Genomic DNA, 13,744 nt, shown 5'->3' on the forward strand with positions numbered 1-13,744 from the left:
CAACGCACAGCCTAACGCAGCGTGCATACAACGCACAGCCTAACGCAGCGCGCATACAACGCACAGCCTAACGCAGCGCGCATACAACGCACAGCCTAACGCAGCGCGCATACAACGCACAGCCTAACGCAGCGCGCACACAACGCACAGCCTAACGCAGCGCGCACACAACGCACAGCCTAACGCAGCGCGCACACAACGCACAGCCTAACGCAGCGCGCACACAACGCACAGCCTAACGCAGCGCGCACACAACGCACAGCCTAACGCAGCGCGCACACAACGCACAGCCTAACGCAGCGCGCACACAACGCACAGCCTAACGCAGCGCGCACACAACGCACAGCCTAACGCAGCGCGCACACAACGCACAGCCTAACGCAGCGCGCACACAACGCACAGCCTAACGCAGCGCGCACACAACGCACAGCCTAACGCAGCGCGCACACAACGCACAGCCTAACGCAGCGCGCACACAACGCACAGCCTAACGCAGCGCGCACACAACGCACAGCCTAACGCAGCGCGCACACAACGCACAGCCTAACGCAGCGCGCACACAACGCACAGCCTAACGCAGCGCGCATACAACGCACAGCCTAACGCAGCGCGCATACAACGCACAGCCTAACGCAGCGCGTATACAACGCACAGCCTAATGCAGCGCGCATACAACGCACAGCCTAACGCAGCGCGTATACAACGCACAGCCTAATGCAGCGCGCATACAACGCACAGCCTAACGCAGCGCGCATACAACGCACAGCCTAACGCAGCGCGCACACAACGCACAGCCTAACGCAGCGCGCACACAACGCACAGCCTAACGCAGCTCGCATACAACGCACAGCCTAACGCAGCTCGCATACAACGCACAGCCTAACGCAGCTCGCATACAACGCACAGCCTAACGCAGCGCGCAAACAACGCACAGCCTAACGCAGCGCGCAAACAACGCACAGCCTAACGCAGCGCGCACACAACGCACAGCCTAACGCAGCGCGCATACAACGCACAGCCTAACGCAGCGCGCACACAACGCACAGCCTAACGCAGCGCGTATACAACGCACAGCCTAACGCAGCTCGCATACAACGCACAGCCTAACGCAGCGCGCACACAACGCACAGCCTAACGCAGCGCGCATACAACGCACAGCCTAACGCAGCGCGTATACAACGCACAGCCTAACGCAGCACGCATACAACGCACAGCGAAACGCAGAGGATAAAGGGCGAGATTACATCTCACTTGGTTTTGTTTAGACAGACTATCTTGCGATGCTGGGCAGTATGAAACCTCTATCATCTCCCGTATAAAATCACCCTCTCACCCACTAATACCCATCATTCTCCTTTCTGCGCCCTAAACAGCGTGGCATTGACTACGCTCTAAAACCATTATATTAACATGATGTTAAAAATGAGAGCCATCTGTCATGTTTTGGAAATGGGCGGTTTTAATGACTATTAATATGTAATCTTAAAAAACATTTACTCTCCTCCCTCTGCCGACGTCAGCGCCGAATGCGCAGCAAGAGCCGCACGTGCATTCAAACAGTCGATAGGAAAGCATTTCTCAATGCTTTCCTATGGACGTCAGCGTCTTCTCACTGTGATTTTCACAGTAAGAATCGCGGAAGACAGCCACCAGAGGCTGGATAAACCCAAATGTAAACATAGCAGTTTCTCTGAATTCTAATGTTTCTCTGAAACTGCTATGTTTACAGCTGCAGGGTTAACCCTAGATGGACCTGGCTCCCGGACCACTTCATTGAGCTGCAGTGGTCTGGGTGCCTATAGTGGTCCTTTAAAGAAAACATTTCCAAAGAAAGATGGTTTCCCGCGATCCCAACAAAGTCAACACTTGGTTGGGGTGATTCCTGGAACGCATTAAAGAGATTATTTTCCAGGATTTCCTGGATACACCTTATAGCAGGAGCTCCCAGGAACAGTTTCCTATTCCCAGAGCCTCTCACTAACCCTGAAATACCCGCTTACCATAAGAATAGGTCTTAAAAGGCGGCGGCAAACCTGCCCTCGTCACGATATCTGCAAAGACAGAACAGACAGGCTTTCAGTGAGTGACACGTAGCATAAAAACAGAGAGATATATATATATAGGAAGATGTATTACACAATAGACCTCAACACCGAGTGCTCAGCACAGAGTGATTCTAACAGCAGTTACCGCACAAGGTTCAACCACCAGAGATATGTCCCAGCCCATACACAGCTACGTTACGTCCCAGCCCATACACAGCTACGTTACGTCCCAGCCCATACACAGCTACGTTACGTCCCAGCCCATACACAGCTACGTTACGTCCCAGCCCATACACAGCTACGTTACGTCCCCGCCCATACACAGCTACGTTACGTCCCCGCCCATACACAGCTACGTTACGTCCCCGCCCATACACAGCTACGTTACGTCCCCGCCCATACACAGCTACGTTACGTCCCAGCCCATACACAGCTACGTTACGTCCCAGCCCATACACAGCTACGTTACGTCCCAGCCCATACACAGCTACGTTACGTCCCAGCCCATACACAGCTACGTTACGTCCCAGCCCATACACAGCTACGTTACGTCCCAGCCCATACACAGCTACGTTACGTCCCCGCCCATACACAGCTACGTTACGTCCCCGCCCATACACAGCTACGTTACGTCCCCGCCCTTACACAGCGACGTTACGTCCCCGCCCTTACACAGCTACGTTACGTCCCCGCCCTTACACAGCTACGTTACATCCCAGCACATACACAGCTACGTTACGTCCCAGCCCATACACAGCTACGTTACGTCCCAGCCCATACACAGCTACGTTACGTCCCAGCCCATACACAGCTACGTTACGTCCCAGCCCACACACAGCTACGTTACGTCCCAGCCCATACACAGCTACGTTACGTCCCAGCCCATACACAGCTACGTTACGTCCCAGCCCATACACAGCTACGTTACGTCCCAGCCCATACACAGCTACGTTACGTCCCCGCCCATACACAGCTACGTTACGTCCCCGCCCATAAACAGCTACGTTACGTCCCCGCCCATAAACAGCTACGTTACGTCCCCGCCCATACACAGCTACGTTACGTCCCCGCCCATACACAGTGTGGCGAAACCAACCTCGCCACTGGGCCCTGGAGAAGCCTGTTTGCTAGCCTCCTACCTACTGACTATGGCCCCTGGGTTATTTGGGGCATATTGTACTGTATATTGCTGCTACTGGCCCTTTTAACAGCATCTATGGACATATTGGGACTTTTGGGACTACTGTCCCTTTAAGACTGTGAAGCATATTCGAGTGTACTGCCTGTAATATTATATATGTATTTATAGATGTGTTAAGTGTATCCTGGGTGATTTGTATGCAACATTCATCTGATTGTTCGGTAGAATCACTCCATTCAGTATATTGAGTGAAACTACCGAACAACCAGACCACCCAGGAATGAGTGTGCCTCCAATTACCGTTTGCAACAATGTTGCAAACAGGTAATTGGCAATCAGTGCAGTGTGGTCTTTGTCCTCTGGGTGGCCGCCATTCGGGAAACAAACACGTGGCGGCGGCCATCTTAAACTACCGAACAGCGGTGTTTTGCCGTCGAGTGTCTGGAACTAAAATCGGACACTTGACTAGGCAAACACCGCTGAGACCTCCATACTTCCAGAAATTCGTATGGAAACTACCGAATGACCCGCCGTTCGGTAGAAAGAGCCCCATAAACAAGGGAATTCATTCAAACCCTCTCCAGGCTCTATAACACAGGCAATTCGCCTGTTTTCATTCCCTTGTTTGTGACCGACCGCAGGGCCAAAATGCATGGAACTGTTTTCGGATACTTTACCCATGCGGTCGGTCAAATCTTTGGAACCCCATATCTCACGAACCATTCATCCGAATTACTTGAATTTTGGATATGTTGTCCCCCTGAATAAGGGCTATCCAGCGATGCTGGATTTAAAGGTGTACCCCCGGGTTTTGGGGTACATCCAGAACTTGGCTGAAAAAGTGTACCGGATAATTGAGTTTAATGTTATCTGAGGGGAGGGGATGTGTGGGCTGAACCATGTATGTGATTGGTTATTTTATGCCTCCCCCTGGGTGTGGCCTGTATGTGGATTAGTGTAATAAAAGCCAGGCTGGATGAGCCAGTCCAGAGTTCCTGTTTTACCCTCAAAGTGATGTGTCGTCTCATTATTGGGGGAAGGATTTAATGTATGCTGTTCCAGTTGACTGCTAGGAGTACAAGCCGATTCGTATGGTTCCTATTCAATGGTCTACAGCATTCATACGCTTGGGAGAATTTAAAGGTTTCTCGGATTCGGTGATTATGGTGTCTGCCAGAGTGCTTGGAGTCCTCAGGAAGCGCTAGGAACATCCATTAACGGAGGTACCAAGTCGGGGTGCCAGGCGATCCGTTACATTGGTGGCAGCGGTGGGATGGCGTCCTAGTGCGAGGTAAAGCAGCTCGGAGACACAGTACGTTTGGATTTACAAATTGAGGGCAACGCTAGCAGTCGTGCAGCGCCCCTGGGAGCAGACTAGTATGGAAGGTTCTGGCTCTGGAGATGATTGGCTGGCCGAGGTGAGGCAGCGAGTGGCCGAGTATGGGGATGATATACCCATGGAGACACGCCGGGTGATCTGGAACCAGGTCATGGCTGAGCGAAACACAAGGCTGGACCGAGAATTCCGGTTGGCGAAAGAGAGGAAGTATGCTCAGCAGCAGGAGCGTTACAGCAGCCGAGTAGAGGCTGCATCCGAGGAGGTTAGCCGTCTTTCCCTGAGGCGGCGGGAGGAACCCGAAGTGGGGGTCCTCATAGACTGGTCCTGTGAGGAACCACAACAGGCAGGTAGAGATGGGACCAAGGTCTCTCCACCGGGCCCACCGGGATGCTGGGCAGCCGGCCCAGATCCCCAGCAGCAGCCAGAGTGGCCAGGTGGGGAAGCAGGTGGCCCGTACTCACAAATGTTGAGGGGCCTCACGGATTGGTCCTGGGAAGACCCACAGATGGCAGGTGGAGATGGGACTGCGGTCTCTCTACCGGCCCTACAGGGATGCTGGGCAGTCGGCCCAGATCCCCAGCGGCAGTGTGCGTTACAGGGAGCTGAAAGTGCCGTTCTTGCTCCCCAGCGGCAGTCTACGGTGCAGGGAGAGGAGCCTGTTATCCCCTCTCCCCAGCGGTTGAAGGTGTGTAAGGGAGAGGAGTTTGTTACCCCCTCTCCCCACCGACAACCTAACCCACCAAGGGGAGACAGTAAACCCCTCACCAGCGCAGATGTGACCGTGGTCTCTGTGCCCAAGTTACAGGGAGCTGAAGGGGCCATCCTTGCTCCCCAGCGGCAGGTTACAGTTCAGAGAGAGGAGCTTGTTACACCCTCTCTCCAGCGGCAGCCTAACCCACCAAGGGGAGACCGTAAGCCCCACACCAGCGCAGATGGGACCGTGGTCTCTGCGCCCAAGTTACAGGGAGCTGAAGGGGCCGTCCTCCCTCCCCAGCGGCAGTGTGATTTGTTGGGAATTGGGAGCCCAGTCTCCATTCCCCAGCGGCAGTGTGAATTGCAGGGAATTGGGAGCCCAGTCTCCATTCCCCAGCGGCAGGCTGAGTTACAGGGGGCAGAGGTAGTTGGTCCTATCCCCCAGCAGCAGAGTGATATGCCGGGAATGCAGTGTGAAGTGCAGGGAGAGGAGAGCAGCGTCCTCCCTCCCCAGCGGAAGGCTGAGTTACAGGGGGCAGAGGTAGTTGGTCCTACCCCCCAGCAGCAGCGTGATTTTTTGGGAATAGAGAGCCCAGTCTCTATTCCCCAGCAGCAGGACACTGAATTGGGAGGAGAGACAGTCGGTCTCCCTCCACAAAGACTGAAAGTAGGCATGGGAGAGGAGATTGTTACCACCTCTCCCCAGCGGCGGATCATCAATGGGCAGAGTGTTCTAATGGGAGAGGAGCTGGTTACCACCTCTCCCCAGCGGCAGCTTAATGTACCAGGGGGAGACTGTAAGCCCCACACCTGTGCAGATGGGACCGTGGTCTCTGCACTTCCAGCACAGGGGGTAGGGACGGTCGGTCCTGCCCCCCCACAACAGGGCTGTTTAGCCAAAGGGGAGACAGTCTGTCTCCAGCAGCAGAGCTGTGTAACTAAAGGGGAGACAGTCGGTCTCCAGCAGCAGAGCTGCGCAGCTAAAGGGGAGACAGTCGGTCTCCAGCAACCAGGCTCCAACCAGACTACTCCTGTAGTAGTGCTGGCACCAGGGCAGAGTACCGCTGGTCTCTGCCCACTCAGCAACCCACCAAAACAGCCTACCAGTCCCCCACACAGCCGGGGTGAGGCACCTGGACCTGGACAAGTTTTTCCATTACTCAGGTGTAGTAACCATTTATTGTGGGTGGGCTGTACTGCTGTTTCTGTTTTGTGGGTGGGCTGCTGGACTAACAAGGGCACTGACCGGCAAGAGGTCAGGTACCCTGTTAGTCTGTTTGGAAAAGGGGAGAAATGTGGCGAAACCAACCTCGCCACTGGGCCCTGGAGAAGCCTGTTTGCTAGCCTCCTACCTACTGACTATGGCCCCTGGGTTATTTGGGGCATATTGTACTGTATATTGCTGCTACTGGCCCTTTTAACAGCATCTATGGACATATTGGGACTTTTGGGACTACTGTCCCTTTAAGACTGTGAAGCATATTCGAGTGTACTGCCTGTAATATTATATATGTATTTATAGATGTGTTAAGTGTATCCTGGGTGATTTGTATGCAACATTCATCTGATTGTTCGGTAGAATCACTCCATTCAGTATATTGAGTGAAACTACCGAACAACCAGACCACCCAGGAATGAGTGTGCCTCCAATTACCGTTTGCAACAATGTTGCAAACAGGTAATTGGCAATCAGTGCAGTGTGGTCTTTGTCCTCTGGGTGGCCGCCATTCGGGAAACAAACACGTGGCGGCGGCCATCTTAAACTACCGAACAGCGGTGTTTTGCCGTCGAGTGTCTGGAACTAAAATCGGACACTTGACTAGGCAAACACCGCTGAGACCTCCATACTTCCAGAAATTCGTATGGAAACTACCGAATGACCCGCCGTTCGGTAGAAAGAGCCCCATAAACAAGGGAATTCATTCAAACCCTCTCCAGGCTCTATAACACAGGCAATTCGCCTGTTTTCATTCCCTTGTTTGTGACCGACCGCAGGGCCAAAATGCATGGAACTGTTTTCGGATACTTTACCCATGCGGTCGGTCAAATCTTTGGAACCCCATATCTCACGAACCATTCATCCGAATTACTTGAATTTTGGATATGTTGTCCCCCTGAATAAGGGCTATCCAGCGATGCTGGATTTAAAGGTGTACCCCCGGGTTTTGGGGTACATCCAGAACTTGGCTGAAAAAGTGTACCGGATAATTGAGTTTAATGTTATCTGAGGGGAGGGGATGTGTGGGCTGAACCATGTATGTGATTGGTTATTTTATGCCTCCCCCTGGGTGTGGCCTGTATGTGGATTAGTGTAATAAAAGCCAGGCTGGATGAGCCAGTCCAGAGTTCCTGTTTTACCCTCAAAGTGATGTGTCGTCTCATTATTGGGGGAAGGATTTAATGTATGCTGTTCCAGTTGACTGCTAGGAGTACAAGCCGATTCGTATGGTTCCTATTCAATGGTCTACAGCATTCATACGCTTGGGAGAATTTAAAGGTTTCTCGGATTCGGTGATTATGGTGTCTGCCAGAGTGCTTGGAGTCCTCAGGAAGCGCTAGGAGCATCCATTAACGGAGGTACCAAGTCGGGGTGCCAGGCGATCCGTTACACACAGCTACGTTACGTCCCCGCCCTTACACAGCTACGTTACGTCCCCGCCCTTACACAGCTACGTTACGTCCCCGCCCTTACACAGCTACGTTACGTCCCCGCCCTTACACAGCTACGTTACGTCCCCGCCCTTACACAGCTACGTTACGTCCCCGCCCTTACACAGCTACGTTACGTCCCCGCCCTTACACAGCTACGTTACGTCCCCGCCCTTACACAGCTACGTTACGTCCCCGCCCTTACACAGCTACGTTACGTCCCCGCCCTTACACAGCTACGTTACGCCCCCGCCCTTACACAGCTACGTTACGCCCCCGCCCTTACACAGCTACGTTACGCCCCCGCCCTTACACAGCTACGTTACGCCCCCGCCCTTACACAGCTACGTTACGCCCCCGCCCTTACACAGCTACGTTACGTCCCCGCCCTTACACAGCTACGTTACGTCCCCGCCCTTACACAGCTACGTTACGTCCGTGCCCATACACAGCTACGTTACGTCCCCGCCCATACACAGCTACGTTACGTCCCCGCCCTTACACAGCTACGTTACGTCCCCGCCCTTACACAGCTACGTTACGTCCCCGCCCTTACACAGCTACGTTACGTCCCCGCCCATACACAGCTACGTTACGTCCCCGCCCTTACACAGCTACGTTACGTCCCCGCCCTTACACAGCTACGTTACGTCCCCGCCCATACACAGCTACGTTACGTCCCCGCCCTTACACAGCTACGTTACGTCCCCGCCCATACACAGCTACGTTACGTCCCCGCCCATACACAGCTACGTTACGTCCCCGCCCTACACAGCTACGTTACGTCCAGGCCCTTACACAGCTACGTTACGTCCAGGCCCTTACACCGCTACGTTACGCCCCCGCCCTTACACCGCTACGTTACGTCCCCGCCCATACTCAGCTACGTTACGCCTCCGCCCATACACAGCTACGTTACGTCCGTGCCCATACACAGCTACGTTACGTCCGTGCCCATACACAGCTACGTTACGTCCGTGCCCATACACAGCTACGTTACGTCCCCGCCCATACACAGCTACGTTACGTCCCCGCCCTTACACAGCTACGTTACGTCCCCGCCCTTACACAGCTACGTTACGTCCCCGCCCATACACAGCTACGTTACGCCTCCGCCCATACACAGCTACGTTACGTCCCCGCCCATACACAGCTACGTTACGTCCCCGCCCATACACAGCTACGTTACGTCCCCGCCCATACACAGCTACGTTACGTCCCCGCCCATACACAGCTACGTTACGTCCCCGCCCATACACAGCTACGTTACGTCCCCGCCCTTACACAGCTACGTTACGTCCCCGCCCATACACAGCTACGTTACGTCCCCGCCCATACACAGCTACGTTACGTCCCCGCCCATACACAGCTACGTTACGTCCCTGCCCTTACACAGCTACGTCCGTGATGCTTTTTGCCATTAAATAAACACTTCAAGCAACAAAATCCCAGAGTAAATGGTCCAACCACCGGTCCTGCCGGACATGTGCTGCCAGAAGCTCCGAATACGGAGATAAGCCGAGCTGTGGAGGGTCACCCTCAGCCGATGAAACAGCGAGGTCTGTGTGGGACACTCATGCAAGTTGTTAAACCAATCTAAAAATTATTTGACAAATTACTCGGGGATAGTGCCAATGCACTCCTGTCACTAAAACCACTACAGAGGGCTGTATTATATATGGTACTTAGAGTGTTCCTTTGAGAGCTGTCATTTTACGATATCTGGGATCTCAGTTGTGGCTGCCTCCAGAGTATATTCCAGTGCTCAGATTACTGACCATTCTTCACATGTTGCATGAACTCCCCCACGCGTTGGTCTAGGTCAACGCCATGATACACAATAGGTCGGAAGTTCCGGTGCGCAAAAGAGCGAACCAGACGCACCGTGACAGTGACTTCTTGGGACATCAGCAATTATACTAGAAACAAAAGCAAAGAAAAATGGAGATACACAAAATGATCATTAGCAGAACACCTGAGAGAGACATGGTGAGGGTTAAGTTAATAAAGGGTTTAAGGCGGATAGAGAGGGTCACAATGGGTGTAAGGGGGGATCACAGTGATGTTAGGGGTGTAGAGGGGGTAATAGTGAAGGTAAGGGGGGATAGAGGGGGTCACAGTAGCGGTAAGGGGTGAAAGAGAGGGTAATAGTGAGGGTAAGGGGGGTAGAGAGGGTCACACCGAGGTTAAGGGGATAGATGGGGTCACAGTGAGGTTAGGGGGACACAGGGAGTAATAGTGAGGTTAATGGGGAATAGAGGGGGTCACAGTGGGGGTAAGGAGGACAGAGGGGGTCACAGTGGGAGGTAGAGGGGACAGAGGGGGTCACAGTGGGAGGTAGAGGGGACAGAGGGGGTCACAGTGGGAGGTAGAGGGGACAGAGGGGGTCACAGTGGGAGGTAGAGGGGGTCACAGTGGGAGGTAGAGGGGGTCACAGTGGGAGGTAGAGGGGGTCACAGTGGGAGGTAGAGGGGGTCACAGTGGGAGGTAGAGGGGGTCACAGAGGGGGTCACAGTGGGAGGTAGAGGGGGTCACAGTGGGAGGTAGAGGGGGTCACAGTGGGAGGTAGAGGGGGTCACAGTGGGAGGTAGAGGGGACAGAGGGGGTCACAGTGGGAGGTAGAGGGGGTCACAGTGAGGTTAGGGGGATAGAGTGGATCACAGTGAGGTTAGGGGGGCTAGAGGGGGTCACAGTGAGGTTAGGGGGGATAGAGGGGGTCACAGTGAGTTAGGTAGAGGGGATAGAGGGATCACAGTGAGTTATTGTGGTCACAATGGGTTATTGGGGGTCACAGTGGGTTATTGGGGGATATAGGGGATCACAGTGAGGGTAGGGGGGATAGAGGGGGTCACAGTGAGGGTAGGGGGGATAGAGGGGGTCACAGTGTGAGGTAGAGGGGACAGAGGGGGTCACAGTGTGAGGTAGAGGGGGTCACAGTGAGGTTAGGGGGGATAGAGGGGGTCACAGTGAGGTTAGGGGGGATAGAGGGGGTCACAGTGAGGTTAGGGGGTCACAGTGGGTTATTGGGGGTCACAGTGGGTTATTGGGGGGTCACAGTGAGGTTAGGGGGGACAGAGGGGGTCACAGTGGGTTATTGGGGGTCACAGTGAGGTTAGGGGGATAGAGGGGGTCACAGTGAGGTTAGGGGGGATAGAGGGGGTCACAGTGAGGTTAGGGGGTCACAGTGGGTTAGTGTGGTCACAGTGGGTTATTGGGGGGGCAGAGGGGGTCACAGTGGGTTATTGGGGGTCACTGTAAGGTTAGGGGGACAGAGGGGGTCACAGTGGGTTATTGGGGGTCACAGTGAGGTTAGGGGGGACAGAGGGGGTCACAGTGGGTTATTGGGGGTCCCAGTAAGGTTAGGGGGGATAGAGGGGGTCACAGTGGGTTATTGGGGGTCACAGTAAGGTTAGGGGGATAGAGGGGGTCACAGTGGGTTATTGGAGGTCACACTGAGTTATTGGGGGTCACAGTGAGGGTAGGGGGGACAGAGGGGGTCACAGTGGGTTATTGCGGGTCACAGTGCGGTATTGCGAGTCACAGTGGGTTATTGGGGGGATGGAGGGGGTCACAGTGGGTTATTGGGGTCTCAGTTGGTTATTGGGGGGACAGTGGGGGTCACAGTGAGTTATTGGGGGTCACAAAGGGTTATTGGGGGTCACAGTGAGGGTAGGGGGGATAGAGGGGGTCACAGTGGGTTAATGGGGGTCACAGTGGGTTATTGGGGGTCACAGTGGGTTATTGGGGGGACAGAGGGGGTCACAGTGGGTTATTGGGGTCACAGTGGGTGATTGGGGACAGATGGGGTCACAGTGGGTTATTGGGGTCACAGTGGGGGTCACAGTGGGTTATTGGGGGACAGTGGGGGTCACAGTGAGGTTAGGGGGGACAGAGGGGGTTATTGGGAGTCACAGTGAGGTTAGGGGGGGCAGAGGGTGTCACAGTGAGGTTTGGGGAGACAGAGGGGGTTATTGGGGGGTCACAGTGAGGTTAGGGGGGACAGAGGGGGTTATTGGGGGTCACAGTGAGGTTAGGGGGGACAGAGGGGGTTATTGGGGGTCACAGTGAGGTTAGGGGTACAGAGGGGGTCACAGTGAGGTTAAGGGGGACAGTGGGGGTTATTGGGGGTCACAGTGAGGCTAGGGGGGCAGAGGGGGTCACAGTGAGGTTTGGGGAGACAGAGGGGGTTATTGGGGGGTCACAGTGAGGTTAGGGGGGACAGAGGGGGTTATGGGGGGGTCACAGTGAGGTTAGGGGGACAGAGGGGGTTATTGGGGGTCACAGTGAGGTTAGGGGGGACAGAGGGGGTTATTGGGGGTCACAGTGAGGTTAGGGGGGACAGAGGGGGTTATTGGGGGTCACAGTGAGGTTAGGGGGGACAGAGGGGGTCACAGTGAGGTTTGGGGAGACAGAGGGGGTTATTGGGGGGTCACAGTGAGGTTAGGGGGGACAGAGGGGGTTATTGGGGGTCACAGTGAGGTTAGGGGGGACAGAGGGGGTTATTGGGGGTCACAGTGAGGTTAGGGGTACAGAGGGGGTCACAGTGAGGTTAAGGGGGACAGTGGGGGTTATTGGGGGTCACAGTGAGGCTAGGGGGGCAGAGGGGGCACAGTGAGGTTTGGGGAGACAGAGGGGGTTATTGGGGGGTCACAGTGAGGTTAGGGGGGACAGAGGGGGTTATGGGGGGGTCACAGTGAGGTTAGGGGGGACAGAGGGGGTTATTGGGGGTCACAGTGAGGTTAGGGGGGACAGAGGGGGTTATTGGGGGTCACAGTGAGGTTAGGGGGGACAGAGGGGGTTATTGGGGGTCACAGTGAGGTTAGGGGGGACAGAGGGGGTTATTGGGGGTCACAGTGAGGTTAGGGGGGACAGAGGGGATTATTGGGGGTCACAGTGAGGTTAGGGGGGACAGAGGGGGTTATTGGGGGTCACAGTGAGGTTAGGGGGGACAGAGGGGGTTATTGGGGGTCACAGTGAGGTTAGGGGGGACAGAGGGGGTTATTGGGGGTCACAGTGAGGTTAGGGGGGACAGAGGGGGTTATTGGGGGTCACAGTGAGGTTAGGGGGGACAGAGGGGGTTATTGGGGGTCACAGTGAGGTTAGGGGGGACAGGGAGGGCAGAGGGGGTTTCTCAGACACTGACTGCCTCTCTCTGGGTTACCCCCCACTCTCCCCCCCCATGGCAGGTTATAACGGATCGCCGGGAGGGACAAACCTTCCTGATCCGCCAGCTTCCTCCCAGGGGGCGGTCCTTGTTGCTATGGTGACGGAACAGGAAGTCATTCCTGGAGCGAGGCTCGACCTCATGACGTCATCGATCAAACCACGCTGTTGACGTCACAGAAAGAGAGAGAGAGAGAGAGACACAGAGAGAGGCAGAGAGAGAGAGGGGCACTCAGAGAGAGAGAGAGGCACTGAGAGAGAGAGAGGGGCACTCAGAGAGAGAGAGAGGCACTGAGAGAGAGAGAGGGGCACTGAGAGAGAGAGAGGGGCACTCAGAGAGAGAGAGAGGCACTGAGAGAGAGAGAGAGGCACTGAGAGAGAGAGAGGGGCACTCAGAGAGAGAGAGGCACTGAGAGAGAGAGAGGGGCACTGAGAGAGAGAGAGGGGCACTGAGAGAGAGAGAGAGGCACTGAGAGAGAGAGAGAGGCACTGAGAGAGAGAGAGGGGCACTGAGAGAGAGAGAGAGGCACTGAGAGAGAGAGAGGGGCACTCAGAGAGAGAGAGAGGCACTGAGAGAGAGAGAGGGGCACTGAGAGAGAGAGAGGGGCACTGAGAGAGAGAGAGAGAGGCACTGAGAGAGAGAGAGAGGCACTGAGAGAGAGAGAGAGGCACTGAGAGAGAGAGAGAGGCACTGAGAGAGAGAGAGAGGCACTG

The 13,744-nt window shown here is 55.0% G+C and overlaps 2 protein-coding genes across 5 annotated transcripts in view; one reads left to right on the plus strand and one right to left on the minus strand.

Annotated features, from left to right (window-relative positions):
* Nucleotides 1-13,201, minus strand: part of C8H2orf76 (chromosome 8 C2orf76 homolog) — a 42,051-nt gene extending 28,850 nt beyond the window's left edge. Inside the window, exons 1-3 of one of the 2 annotated variants that reach the window (XM_063429149.1) lie at nt 13,083-13,201; nt 9,752-9,786; nt 2,001-2,051 (exon numbers count right to left, since the gene is read on the minus strand). In XM_063429149.1, the coding sequence (XP_063285219.1) occupies nt 2,001-2,051; nt 9,752-9,786; nt 13,083-13,174 (178 nt within the window). In that variant the 5' untranslated portion in view covers nt 13,175-13,201. Of the gene's footprint in view, nt 1-2,000; nt 2,052-9,645; nt 9,787-13,082 lie in introns of both variants that reach the window. The other variant, XM_063429148.1, reaches the window with a different exon arrangement.
* Nucleotides 1-13,744, plus strand: part of STEAP3 (STEAP3 metalloreductase) — a 215,547-nt gene that overhangs the window by 72,292 nt on the left and 129,511 nt on the right. The gene's annotated exons all lie outside the window — the stretch shown is intronic.

The sequence above is a fragment of the Pelobates fuscus genome, chromosome 8 (assembly GCF_036172605.1).
Source record: "Pelobates fuscus isolate aPelFus1 chromosome 8, aPelFus1.pri, whole genome shotgun sequence".
Classification (NCBI taxonomy): Eukaryota; Metazoa; Chordata; class Amphibia; order Anura; family Pelobatidae; genus Pelobates; species Pelobates fuscus.